Source organism: Aquarana catesbeiana, linkage group LG12 (genome assembly GCF_042186555.1).
Source record: "Aquarana catesbeiana isolate 2022-GZ linkage group LG12, ASM4218655v1, whole genome shotgun sequence".
NCBI classification, from domain to species: Eukaryota; Metazoa; Chordata; class Amphibia; order Anura; family Ranidae; genus Aquarana; species Aquarana catesbeiana.
Genome location: NC_133335.1, coordinates 130,457,514 through 130,480,158, shown reverse-complemented (window position 1 = coordinate 130,480,158; position 22,645 = coordinate 130,457,514). Strand labels below are relative to the sequence as shown.

At 43.0% G+C, this 22,645-nt stretch overlaps 1 protein-coding gene across 1 annotated transcript in view; it reads left to right on the top strand.

Moving 5' to 3' along the window:
• The window catches only part of MED1 (mediator complex subunit 1), a 360,443-nt gene that overhangs the window by 53,902 nt on the left and 283,896 nt on the right, over nucleotides 1–22,645 (top strand). The window contains exon 5 of the mRNA XM_073608341.1: nucleotides 11,268–11,400. Within this exon, the coding sequence (XP_073464442.1) occupies nucleotides 11,268–11,400 (133 nt within the window). The remainder of the gene's footprint in view (nucleotides 1–11,267; nucleotides 11,401–22,645) is intronic.

Here is a 22,645-nt window from a genome sequence, read left to right as displayed (position 1 = left end):
ATTGCGAGTACTGTGGTTAACAAGCGTTTAGCAATACGAGCTATTCTTCTTTTTTAAAAATCCTGACTCGGTTTGTGAGTGTTGTCTTGCAAAACGAGCAGGATTCAAGCCTCTGCGGTGTGCAGTACCGCATTCGGCCAGAGAATTGCGGGGGCGCCGGTGACACTCAGAACTGCTTGGAAATACTCCTTTCCCGAGCCTTTCCGAGTGGTCTCCAAGTTTTTTCGAGACTCTTCGGCGCCCCCCCCCCACCTCTGGCCACATGCGGCATTGCATGCAATAGAAATCAAATATGGAACAAATTATCTTTGTTTCCATTGACTTATATGGGGAAACTCACTTTGATAAGTGAGTGCTTTGGATTACAAGCATTCTCCTGGAACAGATTATGTTCGTAATCCAAGGTTCCACTGTACTCATTCCCATAGGGTGGGGGGGCTGGGACCGTGATAAAGGGGGTTTCAAGATTTCGATAAGCCCCCGCCCTCAGACTCCCACAACCACCGCCCAGGGTTGTCGGGAAGAGGCCCTTGTCCTCATCAACTTGGGGTGGGGGGCGCAGACCCCCCCCCCCCCGCCCCAATGCATCTACCCCCCATATTGAGGGAGTGTGGCCTGGTATGGTCCAGAAGGTAGTGGGGAAAGGGGAGGGGCACTGCTAGTAGTCCCCCCCCCCCCCTACTTTCCTGAGCTGCTGGGCTGCATGCTCAGATACGGGTCTGGTATGGGTTTTGGGGGAGACGCCACACCATTTTTGTTGTTTTTTTGGCATGGGGTCCCCCCTCCAGATTCATACCAGACCCAAAGGACCGTTCAGACTTCCGTGTCGGAGCAGTGTGAACATGGCCTAAGTGTAAAATGGGACACTGAGGTCATGTTGGCTAATCTTTAATCCTCCAGTCATTTTTGTGCTGAAAGTGCCCCCCTCGACTTATACTCGAGTCAAGCACTTTTATGCAGCAAAAAATTTCATTTTCTGAACCGACTTTGGAGCCCTGTATCTCAGGACCACCTTGTGCTAGGAATTTGGTGTGCAAACCCAGTGGAACTGGGTTCCTAGGACAAAGTGGCCCAGAGATACAGGGGCCCCAAATCCGGTTCAGAAAATGTCATTCTCTGCTGCAGAAAAGTGCTTGACATTTTCTGAACCGATTTTTGGGGCCCTGTATCTCGGGGACACTTGGTGCTAGTTCCAGCTTTGGATATTTTATGGTGCTAGTTCCACTGAGTTGGCACACCAAATTTGGGGTTCCTAGCACTAAGTGGCCCCGAGATACGGGGCCCCAAAGTAGGTCAGCTGTGTCCATCTGCAGCAATGTCATTTCGGGACCATTTGGTTTCACAGACCCCAAATTTTGGCTGCAGCTAGGGGGCATCTAGGAACCCTTAACTACCGAGTTTGAAGTTCGGGGGACCTATGGCTGCAAATGGGCACAGTGAGGCATGCAAATGGGCACAGTGAGGCTGCAAATGGGCATTGTTGACCCTCTTTTCCACTTAGAGTAGCTGTGCATTTCTCACCCTCGTCTTATACTCGGGTCACTAAGTTTTTCCAATTTTTTTTTTTTTTGTGGTAAATTAGGGCCTCGACTTATACTCGGAACGACTTATACTTGAGTATATACGGTAGTTAATCAGATTGAAAAAAAAACACAAGTCCATTCAGTTCAGCCAAATGAGAAAATAAAAACACACACAAATAGAAACCCTTCATATACACAATCCTATATCCACAGTTGATCCAAAGGAAGGCAAAAAAAAAACAAAGCATGATCCAATTTGCTCCAGTGAGGGGAAAAAAATTTCTTCATGATCCACCCAAGAGGCAATTGGATATTCCATGGATGAACTTTACCTATAAATGATAACTAATTAAATAATAAATAACCTATGAGAATGAATTCAGTTCAGCTAAATTCATAGCTGAGCTCACCCATGCCTCTTATCAGTTTGGTTGCTCTTCTCTGCACTCTGTCCAGTTCCCCAATATTATTTTTTTGTGAACTGGTGCCCAAAACTGAACTGCATTATCCAGATGAGGTATTGTTAATGATTTGTACAGGGGCCAAATGATCAATCTCTCTCTGCTCTCCATACCTCTTTTAATACAAGTAAGTATTTTGCTTGCTTTCTAAGCAACACACAGAGCAGCCCAGATCCTCCTTTTCTCTGGCCCCTCCCTCCTGCCCTCACAGCAAGCAGCTTGCTGTGGGGGCACCCGAGCTGAGCCGCTGCTCTGTGTTCCATTCAAACACAGAGCCGCAGTTTGGCCCCGCCCCCTCTCTCCTCATTGGCTCCCGCTGCTGTGAAAGTCCATTGAGCCAATGGCGCAAAGCTGCTGCCTCAGCCAATCAGGAGGGAGAGTCCGGGGCAGCTAAGACACTCCTGCAACATCGCTGGATCAAGATGGGCCCAGGTAAGTATTACGAGGGCTGAGGGGGGCTGCTGCACACTGAAGGTTTTTTCTTATTGTATAGAATACATTAAGATAAAAAAACCTTATGACTTTACAACCACTTTAAGCTTATGATCTGCCAGAACACCCAGATACTTCTCCACCATTGATTTCCCTAGTTGTACTCGTCCCTTGTATGTATGATGCAGTGGCGGAACTAACAGGGTCGCACTGGTCGTATTTGCGACCAGGCCCTGGTGTTCCGCCACTGTCCGGGAGCCCCAGCGGGGTTGCTAGCTGCAGGACTCTCCTCTCTCTCTCTCTCTCTCATACAGCCCAGAGCCTACACTGACAGTTCCCCTTCCCTTGCACAGATGGGAGAGGAGAGAGAGACGATCTGCTCCTTCTCCTCCTGCCCTTCTCCCTCTACCCAGTCCAGGGTTGGAAGTAAACTATTTTTTTTTAAAGCAAAAGATCAATTCAATCAGATTTTTTAAACTTGTGCTTTTAAAGGTAAAGGGAAGATTTGGGGTCTTTTTGACCCCAGATCTCTCTACAAAGAGGACCTGGCATCCTTATTTCTATTCTTTGGGTCTAGTATGGATTTTAAGGGGAACCCCACGCCAAAAAAAAAAAAGGAATGGGGTCCACTCCAAAATCCATTCCAGACCCTTATCTGAGCATGCAGGAAAGGGGGGTGGGGGGCAAGCAAACTCCCCCTTGAACCATACCAGGTCACATGCCCTCAACATGGGGGGGGGGGGGGTGCTGAAGCACCTTGTCCTCATGTTGATGGGGACTACACTGGTGGACATTGTGTTTTAGTTTTTTTACAGGACTTGTCAATAAAACTGTGTTTTTATTTACCTTTTGACACTTTGACATAATGAGTAGGGGTACAGTGTACCCTGATAAGCACCCCCCTAGTTAGGTCATGTGGCCCAGTATGGTTCAGGAGGGGGTGGTTGCTGGTCCCCCCTCTTTTCCCGGCCTGTTTGGCTGCATGCTCGGATAAGGATCCGGTATAGATTTTTGGGGGGACCCCAAACCGTGTTTTTCTTTTCTTTTTTTTTTTTTTTTTTTTTTTATTTACATTTTGGTGGGTTTCCCTTTAAAATCTATACTGGACCCTAAGGGCCTGGTATGGATTGTGCTGCGGGGGGACCCCCATGCTGTTTTTTTTTCCCCACAATTGTTTATTGCCGGCAATTGTATTTTTTTACATGCAGCTGTCAGCTGATGACTTATCCGTTGTTAGGGCCATGGCCGCCGACTTGCCGCTCCACTCCTTAGCAACCAGCTATTCACTGGTTGTTGAGGACATGGGCAGCCCCGCCCCTTAACTAATGCTACAAAACGTAGCTTACATGCTGTGCTAGACACTAAATATTAGCTTTTTTCTTTTTCTAGCAGTTTTTAGCTTTTTAGTGTGCATGAAGCATTATAGCTTTTTTTACTTTTATTATGCAAGATTTTCCTTGAACAAAATAACACAGAAAGGGGATTCTTGTTCTGGGTGGTGACCTAAACATCGCTCTGGACTCGCAAACAGACAAATCCAAGGGTTCATCCCACCTCTTATTCCAAAGTCTGTTGTGCCAAGCAAGCTCTACTGTACAATTAGTGGACACATGGTAAATCGTCAACCCTAAGGAACGAGTTTATACATACTAGAGGTGCACCAAATGAAAATTTTGGTGCCGAAACCAAAAATGCAGGATGCAATTTGTCGAAAACTGAAACCGAAAATGACCTTTTTTTTAGAAAAAAAAAATATATTTTTATATATAATTGTATTCTATTCGACTCATTATGTAATATCATGAATTGAAATGAATATGAATTTTAAAAATACAATCCAGTAACTTAACTATTTTAATAATGTAACACACAAAAATTAGACACAGAAAATAAAATAAATATAAAATAAAAAACTTACATATGCTGCACAATAATTTAAAAGGGAAGCATGTTTTTTTTTTTTTTTTTTTCTTTTTTATTCATATTTACCTAGGTGGATGTGGCATCCCCCAGCGCCTCTACACTGAGAACGGAGCAATCAAACACCACCAATCGCTCGGTTCTCATATCTCCCCGAGCTTTGCCCCCTCCTTGCTCACTGCAGTGCTGGGCTGTGGAGGGGGCAGGAGCGGCCGGCTCAGCCTCTCAGCAGCTCGCTGAGAAGCTAAGCTGGGTGTCGGTCCAGGGATCCCGACTCCGTTGTTGTGATGACACAGAGCCTGTACTGACTCTGACGTCAGCAGAGAGCGGACTTCAGCCTGCTCTCTGCTGAAAACGGGTCACAGGAGTGCAGAACGCACTGCACTCCTGTGATCCATAGGAGAAGTACAGCCAAAAGAGCTTCGGCTGTACTTCTCCTTTTAAACAAAAAACAAAACAGGCAAAACATAGAATGGCAAAGACTAAGAGCCTCTATGTTTATGTAGATGTATTTTCACTTTATTTTGCGCAATAAATAAATAGAAGAAACATAAAACCAAACAGAGGGCGCACAGGCTAATAATAATATACTACTAGCAAACTAACCGTCAGGCGTATTAAAGCTTGTTATAAAAGTAAAACAGCAGCTTTCAGTCCATGGTACATCATCAATAGGGATGGGCAAACTGTTCGGCCCGAACATAAGTTCGGGCCGAACTTTGGTTGTTCGGACGTTCGGCGAACAATGAACATTATTCAGTGTTGGAAAGCCGCAGAACACCGTTAAAGTCCATGGGGCACTAACATGAAAAACCAAAAGTGCTAATTTTAAAGGCTTATATGCAAGTTATTGTTATAAAAAGTATTTGGGGACCCGGATCCTGCCCCAGGGGACATGTATCAATGCAAGAAAAAGTTTTAAAACATCAGTTTTTTCAGGAGCAGTGATTTTAATAATGCTTAAAGTGAAACAATAAAAATGAAATATTCCTTTTCGTGCCTGGGGGGGTGTCCATAGTATGCCTGGAAAGCACAGTGACGTAAACGGGTGACCCCCCACCCTCCTCTGACGCCACGTGATGTCGGAGGAAGGCGGCGTCACCCGTTTACGCTACCGGGTGGCTCCACCCTTGGCTATATAACAGCTGTCATCAAGAAGAAGCGTGCAGTGTGCGGGAGCCTCCCATGGAGGCAGAACTGTTGAGTTTTTAAAAATTTTTTTATCTCCGTTCATCGGGCGATGTGAGATGGAATTACATCGCGGGACATTTTAATTTTTTAATTTTTTAATAAAGGACTTGTCCCAAAGTGTCTCCTGTCATTTTTACTATTTTTGACACTTTTTTTGTGAATTGGTAGGGGTACAATGTACCCGTTACCAATTCACATGGGGGATCTGGGGGTCCCCTTGTTAAAGGGGGTTTCCAGATTTCGATAAGCCCTCCGCCCGCAGACCCCCACAACCACCGGGCAAGGGTTGTTGGGATGAGGCCCTTGTCCCCATCAACATGGGGACAAGGTGCTTTGGGGGCCAACCCAATGCATTCTCCCCATGTTGAGGACATGTGGCCTGGTACAATTCAGGAGGGGGGGGGGGGGGATCGCTCTCTCGTCCCCCCCCCCTCTTTTCCTGCGGCCTGCCAGGTTGCGTGCTCGGATAAGGGTCTGGTATGGATTTGGGGGGGGGGGGGGGGCACGCCATTATTTTTTAAAAATTTTGGTTCAGGGTTCCCCTTAGTATTCATAGCAGACCCAAAGGGTCTGGTAATGGACTGGGGGGGAACTCATGCCGTTTTTTTATCTATGTTGTACAGGATCTGACAATTCGTTACAGCCACGATCAGTTTGAAATGACTTTTTTCCTTTAGAAATGTCATTTTGCTGTGGTATTGTTCTAAACACGGGAAAGATGCGCTACTTTACAGGCATACTATAGACACCCTCCAGGCACAATATTTAAAAGAATATTTCATTTTTATTGTTTCACTTTAAGCATTATTAAAATCACTGCTCCTGAAAAAACTGATGTTTTTAAAACTTTTTTTTTTTGCATTGATACATGTCCCCTGGGGCAGGACCCGGGTCCCCAAACACTTTTTTTATGGCAATAACTTGCATATAAGATTTTAAAATGAGCACTTGATTTTTCATGTTCGTGTCCCATAGACTTTAACGGTGTTCGCGTGTTCGTCTGAATGTTTTCCTGTTCGCAAGTTCTGGTGCTCATCCCTAATCATCACATCACATAATGGGACAACTGGAAATCCAACAGGCTAACGTGTTTCAAGGACTTACCTTTTCCTTAGAGCCAGATCTCTGAGGAGAGGCAAGTACTCCAAACACTTGCCTATTAGATTTTCCAGTTGTCCCATTATGTGATGTGAAGCTGCTGTTTTACTTTGACAAGCTTGTCGATTTGTTTTTTGTAGTATATTAACAAAGAGATGTTTGGGGATAATGCACTAGGCCAGGGCGCCTTCTGTCTTGTTTTATTTTAGAAAGTGTATCCACTGACTTTCCTAGTCGTAAGAGGACAGCAAGGCATCTCTAGTGAAGCCAGCAGCGAAAAATGTAGGCAACTATTGTCTCTGGTGTCTGGGGCCCACTTCCAAGCACCAGAGATTGTGGGTTGATTTACTTTAACTGGAGAGAGTGAAAAAATTGGTGCAGCTGTGCATATTAGCCAATCTGCTTATAACTTTGACTTGTTCAATTAGGCTTTGCCAAAAAACCTGAAAGCTGATTGGCACAAAGTTTACATTCTCCAGTTTTTGTAAATCAATCAACCCCTGTGTGTTTTCTATTTTATAATAAAATAGAATGAACTACCCAAAAGTCTGGGCAGGCTTCTATTCTGTTTCATATCCCGTTAATTGCAAAGTTACTGTAATCAATAGTATGCAAGCTCTTGGAGGGGATGATAAGGGACTATATACAGGATTTTAGTTATTAGAACGGTATTATAAGCAGTAATCGGCATGGATTCATGAAGAATCGTTTTTGCCAAACCAATCTATTAACCTTCTATAAGGAGGTGAGTTGCCATCTAGATAAAGGAAGGCCCGTAGACGTAGTGTATCTGGATTTTGCTAAAGCATTTCACACCGTTCCCCATAAATGTTTACTGTACAAAATAAGGTCCGTTGGCATGGACCATAGGGTAGTACATGGATTGAAAACTAAAATATTTTCACACATGGTTTGCCTTGGATAGTAGCGCAGAATAGAATAGAATCGACTGAGCTATAGTGGGAGTGAAATCTAAGGGGGGAGAAGAATGAAAATTAACTTTGAAACTAAACCCCAGCTAGCTGTAAAAAAAAAAAAAAAAAAAAAAAAAAAGCCTACCCAATCATCATTATATTGTATAGTGCGACTCTTTTGCCATGTAAGTTAGTTATGTCTGCACTGCAGTTCATCTTCTAACAAAGAATAAAAAAAAAATATAACATAGATAGCATTCAGTAATATGTTTCTTATACTACTAACAAAACAGGGTAGTGCATTTTAAATATGCACTACCCTGTTAGTATAGTAGTAGCATTCAGTAGTATGCGATTAATACTATCTCTTTCTAAATAACATGCAATCAATGTGTTGCATTTTATATTTCTAGTAGTTTCAGTTTGGATGTCAATACACAGTTAACTTGAGAGAGCAGTTGGAAAGATCTCCAGCGGCAATACTCACCGAATGAATAGCCACATCTATCCAGGAGGAACGAAGCCTGCTCTCCCATAAAGCCCTGTATGAGTCCCAACCGTGGGGAACGTGCACGTCGGCTGCATAGTGAGAGACATTGCTCAGTGGCGCTGCCACTGGGCATGCGCAATTATCTGCGACTTATCGCCACCTTTTTTCTCTTTCGTCAAATGGCCGAACACACAATTTTCGGCTGTCGAAATGTCGGTGCATCTCTAAATACATACCATTTCCAGGTTCACCACATATATTATGTTCGTCACTTTGTGCTTGATGATCTGGAAGAAACTGACCCAACAACTTTGTGAAAAGCCCGTATGTTTTACATCTCATTATGGTGGGCACTAAAAAGAAATAATTAATCTCCACACAATTGACACCCTTTTTTGGCAAAATGGCTACATTGGAACGTGCCCACAAAGTTACATTTGCCCACTCCGCTCCCAAATAAAAAGATAACTTGGTTACAAGCTCAGTACGATTCTAATTGTTAAAGTGAAAGCCAGCCACAAGCCAATACTGTGTAAAATAACATTTTATAAATGCAGCAATAAACGAGGCAGACTGCTTGCCAGAGCTTTGAGAGAATTTGTTACCATAACCTACATGCCATAGGTTTGAGATGTAGATGGAGCTATCACCCAATTCTTGCCAGAAATTGCCAGTTTCTTTAAACAGTACTATCAATCTGTACAACCAGCAGTCTCCTGTATAGACCTCTTAACAGAAATAGACCAACACTTATCTTTTACCAGCCTCTAAACCTTGCCAAAAGAGACTGGTCAGATGCTGGACTCGCCAATCACCACCAAAGAATTCCTGGCTGCACTGTTTGGCATGAAAACTGGTAAAGCATTGGGCGCAGGCTGCGTCTTAATTTACTACAAAACATTTTGGCATTCAATAGCTTCCACACTTGTAAAGGCCTATAATGCCCTCTTAGCGGACTCAACAGATACACTGAGAGCACACAACTATAAACCCCAAGGAGGGTAAAAATACCCAAAATTGCACATTCCACCGACCAATCTTTCTGTTGAATGTTGATTTGAAGATCTTTACTACTGTCCATAGACTCGGAAGACATTTGACAGTGTAATCTGGACTTTTATCCATATGGCTTCATCCCATTTAGAATTAGACTCTCATATTCAGAGCTAGCTCTGGGCCGTTTATTCACACCTGACTCTTGACTAAACTTAATAAAGTGTGTTTAAAGCTGTTAACTATTTCAAATGGAGCCCGGCAGGGCTGTCTCTTGTCTTCGCTAATTTTCATATTGAAAATGGGGCCTTTTCTCCATACCTATCATGCCCAGCCTAACATTAACGTAATCGCCAGCGCGGACAAACAAATCTACTTTACTTTCTCACTCAACCTAACCTCTCTATCGCTTTCTCAGAAATGTAAGGGTGATACTACCTTGTTGAAAAATGTATATATCATAAACAATTGCTACGCAAGCCATATTGTAATTTAGTGTTATTTAAATTACCTTTCCATTTCAAACTGCACCTGTTGTATTTTTTTATAAATTCAATGCAATATGGCAAACTGGGGGTTCTCTTTACACTGTTGGTGTACAGAATGCCCCCCAGAAATGTAATTTCTTTCTTGAGTGAAGAGCTCTGCAATAGGATACATGTCAAGTTATAGTGATCCTCTGCAACAAAAATGTAATTTTGGGTAAGATACTCCCTGAGGGTAAACGTTTCTAAAGAGATGCAGACCCTGCCATTGTTCTCATCAGAACATTCAAAGTACATCAGCTACTTTTAATTTAATTAGTAATTTCTATTTGTCCTGCACTAGATTTGAAAATGATTCCTTTTAGAACAGGAAACGGGTAGGAATCTGCAGCAAAGTTTGTTGAAATCCTTGCAATGTATATTGATCACCCAAAGAGGTTTTCTTTTTCCTCAGCAAAACTGGAGTTACTCTTTAGGGAATTTGTCTTTCTATAAGATCTTGAAATTATAGTAAATCAGAAGCCCTGGGGGTGCCTATCTCGTCCAATTTAATAAACTTCTTGAACTTTTCACCAAACATGCACTCTAAACTTCCTGACTTCATTTGTGGAGGGAAAAAAGCCAGACTCAGCAGTCCTTAAACTATCCAAACACAAGAGGTATAGATTTTCGGACCCTATTAGATGTCATTCTGCTGTATGCCTGGTATGAATCCTTATTCAGTGCAAACATGCCAGCTTAAAACTCTGGGTAGACCTCAAGGTATCTGCCACTTCTGTCATCTTTGGTGGTCATTCCTGCTTACAGCCCAAGTTAGGCTACTTTCACACTGAGGCACTTTTCAGGTGTCTTAGCGCTAAAAATAGCATCTGTAAAGCTCCTGAAAAGCGCCTCTCATGCCTCCCCAGTGTGGGACGGTGCACTTGCAGGACGAAAAAAAAAGTCCTGCAAGCAGCTTTTTTGGGGCGGTGCGGGAGCAGTGTATCCACCTCTCCCAAAACGACCTGCCCATTGAAATGAATGGACAGCGCCGCTGAAGCGCCTGCAAAGCGATTCGGCAACACGGGCTCTTCTAACCCTTTCTTTGGCTGCTAGCGGAGGTTAAAAGTGCCCCGCTAGCGGCCGAAAATTGCCGCTATAACAGAGCAGACAGCTTACACAGACAGTCTGCAGAAGCCCTGCAATGCACTGCTTTCCAGACTCCTACAAATAAATTGTAAATGTACATTTTTTTTTTTTTTTTGCAAAAAGATTGACTTATCCTTTTACAAAAAACAAACTTGCTAGCTGGAAACATAATATTCTACTACTACTCTTTTTAATAAAATCTTTTTACCAACCTGCTAAAAATCTTCTTTAGATGTTAAGTTATACTTGCATACTTCAGTGTACAACATTGGCATGCCCTAGTGACAGGATGAACTTAAATTCCTGTGCGCACACACAAGTAATACCTCATCCTGAGCAGGCCAATCAAGATGGCTGCAGACTCCAAACCCGGAAGAAGGCCAGGACAAGTTGTCGGTGCCAGTGGGGAAACTTGTGGACTGAGTTGAGGAGGAAGTACATTTGGTTATGTTTGGACAGCCAATGTTGAGATTTTATTTGATCCTTTGAAATATGAACCATTTATTAGTAATCGTTTTTAATAATTTTTTATTTCATAATAATTTTTGGACATGGTGGGTGGTGGTGAAGTGAAAAGTAATAAATCATTAGATGGTAATCTGGACTAACCTCTCTTGCTGTTGTCTCTCTAGTCTTACATCACACTTAAGTCCAAATGGTACAGAGTGTTACATCAGTTCAGACCTCTTCTACTTAGAAGTTCATCTTGATCCAGAAGGTCAGCTGTGTGATGTCAAGGTTGCACATCAGGGAGAAAGCCCAATGGTGAGTACCAAGCTATCATGTGTTGAATTTAGAATTATCATGGTAAGTTTAGTATAGTTTAAAAAGAGAGCAAGTTTAGTTCTTAGCGCACATTCTAAGAAATGTTATCACTTCTCAACATTCAGTTAGATTCAGCAGCCTCACCGATGCAGATACCAATCAAGATAAAACTATACAGAAAATATCAGTTGGTGCTTAACCACTTCCCTCCCGTAGGATGTCAAATGATGTCCTTAGGTTAAAGTGATGATATGGCATCATCCAGATATCTTTGTTTTCAGCCAGCGACTCCCTCACCTGTAAAAGCCATCCTAGTGGCTGATTAGCCGCTGGATGGCTCTTAGAGGCAGCGGGAGGGGATGTCCGATCCAGCAGTGGCACCAGTTTACCATAGAGCTGGCCATGGAACAAATGATCTCTGGCCACTCTATGACCCACGGAGGCCGGAAGCTATGTCATTATGTCACGTCTGTCTCTAGCAGGTGTAAACCCTGCCAGTTTTTTCCCCTGGAAAGCAGAGATCGATTTTGTTTATTTTTTCTTGATCTCATACTTTCCAGGGTAGAGTAGATATCTCTCCGCTACCCCACTTGTCTCCATAAAGAGGACCTGTCGAAAGGGATTTAAAAAAGAAAAACTAAAGGGACAGTACAAAAATAAAAATAAATAATATATTTTTTAAAGTGCCCCCGTCCCCTCATGCTCACACGCAGAAGCGTGCGCATATGCAGGTTGCGCCCTCATATGTATATGGCATTTGCACCACACTTGTGTGGTATCCCCGCAAACGTTATAGCGAGAGCAATAATTCTAGCATTAGACCCCCTCTGGATCTCTAAACTTGTAACCTATAAAAAAAATTTCAAGCGTTGCCTATGGAGATTTTTAAGTACCGAAGTTTGTCTCCATTTCACGAGTGTGCGCAATTTTAAAGTGTGACCTGTTGGGTGTCTCTTACTCAACGCAACATCATCTTTTATAATTTCCCTAAAATTGGGTTATATATTGTGTTTTTTGCAAAATAAATTAATTAGTGTATATTTTACAAAACAATTGCATTTGAAAAATTGCTGCGCAAAAACCATGACACAAATTGCAACGACCGCCATTTTATCCTCTAGGGCCTCTGCTAAAAATGAATGCATAATGTTTGGGGGTTCTGATTAATTTTCTAGCAAAAAATTATGATTTTTACATGTAGGAGAGAAATGCCTGAATTGGCCTGGACTGGAAGTGGTTAAAGCGGAGTTCCACTCAATTTTTTAACTTAATCTTACCCCCTTCAGTTAATTTCATAGATGTTCAAATACCGCACGAAATTTTTTTATCGCTGTAATTACCTTTATATTGTACTTTATTGTGGCACTTTCTGTCTCTCCTCCCATGGTAGTAGGCGTGTTTATTGCCTTTCCCCGGCGCCGCACTGTCTCCTGGGAGCTTTAGTGTCAGGCTTCCCAAGATTCAGTGCGGAAACAATGATCATGCGTGTGAACAAGCTGTGAATGAACAGCATTCACCGCATCCAGGAAATCAATGCTTGTGGGCTTCACATGCCCACAAGCAAGATGGAAACCGCCAGCGTCACATTTTTTAAGTTATTCTTCAGTACGAAAACAGACAGAGGCGGAAATATTACACCCAAACTGTGAGTATTATTTTGGGGTTAGCAAGGTGTCTCAATGACCAAAAAAAAAAAAAGATTGGTCGCCGGACTCCTGCTTTAAAGTAGTTATACACCCTCTCATATACCTAGTGAAATGAATAGCTTCAGATGATATACAGAGATGAAACAAATCCCCCTACATAAGTTTTACTTGTTTATCTGCAGTCTTCTCTTGTATACAACCCTTCAAAAGAACCCAATTGTGATAAAATTCTGCATCTGTGAGGAGTACAGAGGAGGGGATGGAGAGCTACAGTTATAGCTCTTATACACTGTGTAAAAGCTGACTGGAGGAAAGGGACACCCCCCCCCCCTCCACATAGGCAGAAGAACGAAGGAACATGCAGAGCTGTATTCTGAATAGACAAGCTGTGTGCTCATCTCCCTCGTCACAAATTTATCTCATGTGTTGGGAAATCTTCTCAGAAGTGACTTATGCTAATAACAGAGAAACGAAGCACCAGAGAGAAACGACACTTAGGCTGGCCATACACGGAACTAATTTCCTTGATTTCGCCAATCAACACATAATGTTGATGTGGGAATCCCTCCTGCCAAGCCATTGTCTTGTGGCAGGGGAAGCCTAGGCCACTGGGAGAAGACAATGATTATTGCTAGCGGCTATAGCAGCCACTAACGATAATTGCTTGTAAAACACAGCAGGCTGGTTGTACCCAAGTTGATCGATCAACTTGGTACATTCAGCCTGCCCATACACGGTTCGAATCTCGGCCGGTTCCTGTTTTATGTCCTTCCTTAGAGCTTTTGAGAGAGACAAGTGTACATTACAGGTACACCTGTGGCCAAAAGTTTTGAGAATGACACAAAATATTCATTTTTACAAAGCCTGCCGCCTCAGTTTTTAATGATGGCAATTTGCAAAAACTCCAGAATGTTATGACGAGAGATCAGATGAATTGCAGTTAATTACAAAGTATACCTTTCTGCCATGAAAATGAACTTGATCCCATAAAAAAAACATTTCCACTGCATTTGTGAAGAAGGCTTCAGTGCACCCAACAAAGTCCAGCAAGCACCAGGACCGTCTTCCACAGTTGATTCAGCTATGGGATCAGGGCACCACCAGTGCAGAGCTTACTCAGGAATGGCAGCAGGGAAGTGTAAGTGCATCTGCACGCACAGTGAGGCAAAGACTTGGAGGATGGCCTGGTGTCAAGCAGGGCAGCAAAGAAGCCACTTTTCTCCAGGAAAAACATCAGGGACAGACTGATATTCTGCAAAAGCAAGAAGTGTTTTGGGACTTTAAATAAGGTGCATGATAACATGCACCTCCATTCCTAAATCAGACATTCTGCAAAAGGGACAGGGATTTGACTGCTGATGACTGGGGTAAAACTATGTACATAAGAAAGTGCAGCGCTAATATATCTGTAGAATAAACAAAGGTAGAATATCAAAGTGGATACTCAATAAAGTGAACCCCTATGCGGGGAAGGTGCATAAATGTGTACAAAAATATCTATACACTGTATCTAAAAATCAAACCATACTAATATAATTTGTTTAAAAAATCATGAGATAACTAGCATTCAATATAATTGTGAAAATAGTCATGTGAAACAGAAAATTTTAAAAGTGACTATTCAAAGTCCATGAATCAATGTGCATAATGGCATGGTGACTTGAAATATACATTTTGTGCAGACACAATTTGCCAGTAGATGATCCACTACCAATAAGTACAAGGCTTACTGGAAAAATTGAACCCAAATAGGCGTACGCATAATGAGTCATTAGAGCTTGTGGTGTAATACACCCAGGGGAACCGTCATCAGCACACACAGTATCCAGTTAAGTATATAGACTCCTATGGTCCTTCACAGCACTGCTTCCAGTAGGTACCCTCCAAAGGGGTAATAACCGAGGGCTGGATCAAAAGGTCATTACACAAATGCAGGGTGAATATGTTGTCGAGTTGTTGGAGTTTGCCACTAAATATAACTATTTTTGGTTTGACCGTAGATTTTTTTATTCAACAGAAGGGTGTGGCTATGGGTGCAAAATTTGCCCGTAGCCTCGCCAACTGATTTATGGCCAGGTGGGAGGAGGATGTCATCTACTTGGAAGACAGACCATCCTTGGTCTTGTGGGCTAGATACATAGACGACATCCTCCTCCTATGGGATGGCAGTCCAGAATCTTTGGAATCATTTTTATCTGTTTTAAACACTAATGATCGAGGGATTTCCCTGACTTATGAATTTAGTTATACTAAAATTATTTCTTTGGACTTAGAGATTGAGATTAGTTCACGTCAATTTAACTTATAGACTTATTTCAAGCCAACCGATTGTAATGGCTTCATCCCCACAGATAGTTGCCACCATAAATCCTGGCTCTGCTCAGTCCCACTAAGTCAATTCCTGTGATTACGCAGACTTTTAAAAAAACAAGGCTTGATCCTTTTTAAGAAATGTTTAGATAAGGGTTATGACCCAGTGGACGTTGAGCTACAATTTAGAGATACTCTAGAGGTGGATAGGAGCTCTTTGTTGGCCGATATACCCCAACGAGTATCGGATGATTCTTTTAAGTGGTCAGTACTAACCTTTTTCTCATTCCAGCATAGTGATATTAAAGCTATCCTAAATAAGCATTGGGACATTCTCAGGAGTGACAAGGTTTTGGGTCCTTTGTTGCCCCAACAAGCCAAGATCACCTTTTAGGGGAGTCCCCTCCTTACAAAGTAAAATCGCTCCCAATATTATCAATCCACCTGTTCGCCCCTCCTTTTTTCACAATTTAGTGGGTTATTACCCCCGTAAGAAGTGTGTCGTATGTTTACACAACACATGAGGTAGATGCAAATTTTTGTAGTTCAAAGCAATGGTCACTAACCGCGTGTATCCAATTAGGGAATTCTGCACATGTGCCACTAGACACGTTGTCTACATGATAACGTGCCCCTGCGGCAAACAATATGTGGGTCGTACAATTCGTACTTTTACAACCAGAGTAGGTGAACATATTGCCAAAATAAACAATCGTGACACCAAACATAGTGTACCTAGGCACTATAGGGAATATCATAACTGTGATCCTAAAGGTAGAGTTTCTTGTCATCGACAGGTATATCCACCCTTGGAGAGGTGGAGCAATGACAAGGGGCGTTTCATGTCTTGAAACGTATTGGATATATGAGTTGCAGTCCCACTACCCACTGGGAATATGGGACATTAACGCTTTCTTAAAGCCTAGAAGAATTGGTTGGTATTAATCTTTTTGTTCTGGATGTATATGTATTTTCAAATGTCACTTTGGACTTCCATATATTTATGGTTTCAATGGGGCTGCTAGTTTTATATTTATCTGTACATTTTTTGTCATACTTGTTTTAGTCATGTATCCAATCGATGTAAACCCGGGCTTGAGTGTCAGCTCCTTGGATGTATATTAAAGTGGAGTTCCACCCAAAAATGGAACTTCCACTTTTTGGATTCCCCCCCCCTCCGGTGTCACATTTGGCACCTTTCAGGGGGGAGGAGGGAGCAGATACCTGTCTAATACAGGTATTTGCTCCCATTTCCTGGCATAGATTACCGCGGTGATTGCGGTGACCTACGCCATTTCCGCCGCCTACCCCGTCCTCCCCGGCTGTATTCTGTGAGACACAGAATACAGCAGAGACCTGTGAGGTCGCGCAGCGCGGCTCGCGCATGCGCAGTAGGGAACCAGGAAGTGAAGCCGCATGGCTTCACTTCCTTATTCCCTTACCGAGGATGGCGGCGGCAGCAGCCGAGAGCGGAAGGACGGATCGGCTTCGGCTGCCGACACCGTGGGCTCCCTGGACAGGTAAGTGTCCATATATTAAAAGTCAGCAGCTGCAGTATTTGTAGCTGCTGCCTTTTAATATTTTTTTTCAGCAAACCTCCGCTTTAAAATGTAAAAACATTTTTGACATACTAATTCATATTGGTGGTACTGTTGCGGACCAATACAAATTCCGTATTAAACAGGGTAATACTTACCCTTGATCTGAGAATGAACACAGGATAAGGCCCCTTTCACATGGACGGATAGAATGGTGCTTTTAGCTGCAGATTTTCTAGTTTTCTACCGCAGCTAAAAGCACACAATGCTTTCCTATGGCCCCATTCACACACTGCGTTTAGCTGCGTTTTGATTACCTACGGCTTTATGCGGATAGAAAAAATAGAATTGACTGCGTCCACGAGTGATTTAGTGCAGCTATCCGCACATAACCGCAGGTAATCGCAGTGCACTGTGTCAGCTGTGGATAGCAGCGCCGAGCTGGCTCGCTCATCGGAAAAGAAAATTGTTTTTTCCTTTCCCAATGACAAGCATGGTGATCCGACTTGGATCCCCGCCAATGCCAGGCACTCTTTGGTATGAATCTTGAGGGGGAACTCCACGCCAAATTTTAAATAAACTGCCATGGGTTCCCCTCCAAGAGCATACCAGGCCCTTCGGTCTGGTATGGATTCCAAGGGGCACCCCCTATGCCGGAAAAAACGGCGTGGGGGTCTCCCCAAAATCCATACCAGACCCTTATCTGAGCACGCTGCCCAGTCGGTCAGGAAAGGGGGTGGGGACGAGCGAGACCCCCCCTCCTGAACCGTACAAGACCGCATGCCCTCAACATGGGGGGGTTGGTGCTTTGGGGCAAGGGGGGGCGCCCTGCGGGCCCCCCCACCCCAAAGCACCTCGTCCCCATGTTGAGGACAAGGGCCTCTTCCTGACAACCCTGGTCGTTGGTTGTCGGGGTCTGTGGGCGGGGGGCTTATCGGAATCCGGGAGCCCCCTTTAATAAAAAACACAACACAAGTTTTAAAAGTAATTTATTAGGCAGCTCCAGGGGTCTTCTTCCGACTTCAGGGGTTTTCTGCCGACTTCGGGGGTCTCTCAGGCCTCTTCACCCCCTCTCTGGTGTCGTCTCTGGGCTCCTCCGCTAGCTAAAGAGCAGAAGATAGTGGAGGAGCCTGGCAGAAGAAAGAAGGCACCGGAGAAGAACCAGAGAGCGGGAAGAGGCCTGAGAGACCCCCAAAGTCGGCAGAAGACCCCTGAAGTCGGAAGAAGACCCCCAGAGCTGCCTAATAAATTACTTTTAAAGCCTGTGTTGTGTTTTTTTTTTATTGACACTTTTTTTCCCGAGGTGAATGGGTAGGGGTACGATGTATCCCATACTCATTCACATAGGGTGAAGGGCCGGGATCTTGGGCCCCCTTATTAAAGAGGGCTCCCGGATTCCGATAAGCCCCCCGCCCGCAAACCCCGACAACCAACGGCCAGGGTTGTCGGGAAGAGGCCCTTGTCCTCATCAACATGGGGACGAGGTGCTTTGGGGTGGGGGGGCCCGCAGAGCGCCTCCCCTTGCCCCAAAGCACCAACCCCCCCATGTAGAGGGCATGCGGCCTGGTACGGTTCAGGAGGGGGGGGCGCTCGCTCGTCCCCACCCCCTTTTCTGACCGACCGGGCTGCGTGCTCAGATAAGGATCTGGTATGGATTTTGGGGGGACCCCCACACCGTTTTTTTCCGCGTAGGGAGTGCCCCTTGGAATCCATACCAGACCGAAGGGCCTGGTATGCTCTTGGAGGGAAACTCATGCCTTTTTTTATTTAAAATTTGGCGTGGAGTTCCCCCTCAAGATTCTTACCAAACACAGTGCCTGGTATTGGCGGGGATCTAAGTCGGATCCCCGTTCAATATGAGTCGGTACCCTGTCGGGTTGCTATGGAAATGGCAAACCGCAGCTAAACGCAACCGCACTGTACAAATGCAGCTGATCGCAGTGCCTGGTGTCTTGAATTTCACAGAAAAAAACACATGCTTTTAACTGCGGCAGAATAGCCGTCCGTGTGAAAGGCGCCTAATAGTAGGACCATTTCCTGATGAGGCACGAGTATTGCCCCTGTTATCTGATTGTGATTCGTAGTTTTATTCGTAGTATGTGAGGTTTTGACTAGATATCCCAATATATGCAGTGACGTTATTTATACTGCTTCCTTAATCTAGGGTTATGAGGATAAGGCTTGAACCACATTCTTTTGTATTGATCGAGCTTGGTCCGTACGTTTCTGCGCCATTTTGGTGGTGACAGGAAGTAGAGGCTTGGTCCTCACTTCTATGCGCCATTTTGGCGGCGACCGGAAGTAGGCACTAATCCATTTAGATGTCAGGGATTATCGAATGACATTACAATAAACGTGTTGTCATTTCCGCCGCCTCTTTTTCTCAGAACGAGGCGTGAATCTCATACCTCTGGAGTCATCGTAACTCAGAGTGAATCCTGAACCGCACGCCTCTGCGCCATTTTGTCTATGACCGGAAGTGTAAATACATTCAACTACCAGGGAGCTGCATCTCATTAAAGGGGATGTAATACTGTATATATACGCAGTTGCTGCAGTGGACAAGCACCCCAGATGATGTCGTCTTAGACGAATCGCGTCGGTCAGGCTCTGCTGATGCCACTGCGTCACATTCCATATCTTTTTTACAATAAGCACTTTTTTACCTTCACAAATGTGAGTGTTCCCTTTTTTATACAATAAATGTCCTTTCTTATTGAAACAAAATCGCACTATGTGGCCTATTTCTTCTTCTTCTTATAAAATATATCACTTGGGAGAGACCCTTTGATCCAGCCCTCAGTTATTACCCCTTTTGGAGGGTACCTACTGGAAGCAGTGCTGTGAAGGACCATAGGAGTCTATATCCTTAACTGGATGCCGTGTGTGCTGATGACAATTCCCCTGGGTGTATTACACCACAAGCTCTACTGACTCATTAGGCGTACGCCTATTTGGGTAAAATTTTTCCGGTAAGCCTTGTACTTATTGGTGGTGAATCATCTACTGGCAAATTTTGTATGCACAAAATATATATTTCAAGTCGCCATGCAATTATGCACATTGGTTTATGGACTTTGAACATTCACTTTAAAATTTTTATTTTTTTTTCTATATTTTTTTCTGTTTCACATGACTATTTTCACAATTATATTGAATGCTAGTTATCTCATGATTTTTTTTAAACAAATTATATTAGTATTGTTTGATTTTTAGATACAGTGTATAGCTATTTTTGTACATGTTTATGCACCTTCCCCGCATAGGGGTTCACTTTGAGTATCCATTTTGATATGCTATCGTGGTTTATTCTACAGTGCTGCACTTTCTTATGTACATAGTTTTTTCGCTTTGCAAACTGATCCTTTGCTGTGGCAGCTGCTACTATACAATTTAAAGAGACAGCGCGGTTTATCTGTTTTAAACTTTACAATGATAAATATAAAAAAAATACTGCGCTAACAATCTAAGTGAAGGTAATAAACGTGAAATAGCTGCGACTAAAATGTTATACAACACAAGCCAAAATAAAAACAAAAAAAAGTCGCGCTAATAAAGTGTGATACAAATTTGAACACCACACATAAATCTAACATGAACAAAAATACTACTACTGGCAAATATTACCTTTAAAACTTAATAGGCAATAATAGAAAAAACAAAAAAACAAAAACAGCATATCTGAGACATCCCAAATCACACACTGATCCAACATAGGTCCTAAAAAATCCAAATAAATATTTAAATAAAATAGGAATATGTCCTGTCGAAAAATAAACCTTACAATAATCCTATGGGCCTAGGAGTTATCAATGAAACAGTTAACATCTACATCGATGTTAAGCGGTGCGTCAGGACGCAGCCCGTATCCCGTGACCACGTCCTGTTGTGACGAAACGACGTAGGGAGGAGGAGCCACGTCCTGACGTCACCGCTAAATGTCTAGTCCCGGAAGACACGGGCTGTTTTTGGAGCCGGCCGGCTTGTTCTTTTACGCTGTCATTTATCTACTTACCTGTAAGTGTTCATTTGGCATTTTTATCTCAATAAATGTAAAGGGTTTTATGCTATGTGGACTATCTTGTGTCCTTTATGGTAAACTTACCATCCTGCTGAGATCAGTGAAGGGGATTCTGTGGGACGTGATGGTATCTAGTGCCTGCCTGTGAGATCCCGGGCTGGGGTTACAGCCGTCTGCTCAGTGTGGTCCCCTGTAATAAGGGACCAACTACATCTGGTAAGCGGCAGCATTTATTATTTTTTCTGAAGGTGGAGGCTTCAACTTTTCACATCATTCACTTCAACAGAGGAATTTTTCACCTGTCACTTGGGAAGAAAACCTTTTTTATTTGTTGTTTCTATACAGACTTTTTTGGACTCCAGCTGTTCAATTCACCTTATTTATTGTTTGTTAATAATTAATTTGCTCACATGTTGAGGGTATTGGTTTATTTAATATTACTTTGACATCATTCATGTTAGATTCATGTGTGGTGTTCAAACTTGTATCACACTTTATTAGCACAACTTTTTTTTCTTTTTATTTAAACTTTACAATGATGACTGGGGTAAAGTTATTTTCTCTGATGAATCCCCTTTATGATTGTTTGGGGCATCCGGAAAAAGAAAGGTATGGATAAGTCCAGAGAAGAAAAGATGAGCACTACTATCAATCCTGTGTCATGCCCACAGTATAGCATAAGAAAGAAAGAGCGCACCAGCCTAGTGCATTATCCTAAGGTATATTTATTAAAATCTACTCACAAGGGTAGGAAGAAAAATTTGCACTATTAACAATCACAAGGCAATTGGTCCACTGGTAGCAGTTTCCAGGTCCTAGGAAGAGGACGTACGAACCGCTGCTGGCTAACGCGTTTCGAAGGTGTCCCTTCTCCTTCAGAGCCCTGGGAATATTGGGAATATTTATTATAGCAAAAAATACAAAATATTGTGTGTTTTTTTTTTTTTTCCAAAATTGTCGCTCTTTTTTTGTTTATACTGAAAAAAATGACCTGCAGAGATGATCAAATATCACCAAAAGAAAGCTCTGTTTGTGGGGAAAAAAAGGACATCAATTTTGTTTGGGTACAGCATCGCACGACTGCACAATTGTTAAATGGCCTGGTCATTGAGCAGCCAAATCTTCCGGAGCTGAAGTGGTTAAGGAATGCATGCTCATGGAATAAAATAACAGCACCGTGAAACACAGGAGATGCCAGAACTGAAATGCCTTAGGCAGAGCATCATGTTAAAGTCAACCTTCACTCACCCTTGCTTGTTTCTTTTATCTTGCTTCTCCAGCCCCCCCCCCCCCTTTATCGAATTATGACAATTTGGGGGGGTACCTATTTGCAGCAGAGTGCAGCCAGTGCTTTTCTTGCCTAGGAGAGGATGATTCACCCCTGTGAATTGCAATATCGGTATTGCTGCAATGCATTCCAGTGGGAAACACTGATAATATCCTGTATTATAAATAATCGAGTGAAAGTAAGAGGGAAAAAAAAAAGCATCATCTGACACATTCTGTAAAGTTTAGTACAGTTCTAATTTTAGACCAAAAACCTACAAACTTGGATATTTATATTATCTTTTCTATTATACTGGTCATCAAATATTTACTTTTTGTCACACAAATCTTACAGTTTATAACATTTGTACAGTACAGGGCACAGGCTTGGTTATTTTTGGACCCTGGGTTATAGGCTGTTACCTTTTAGGTGATTGGACACTAGCAAGCTGCCGAGGACCCTC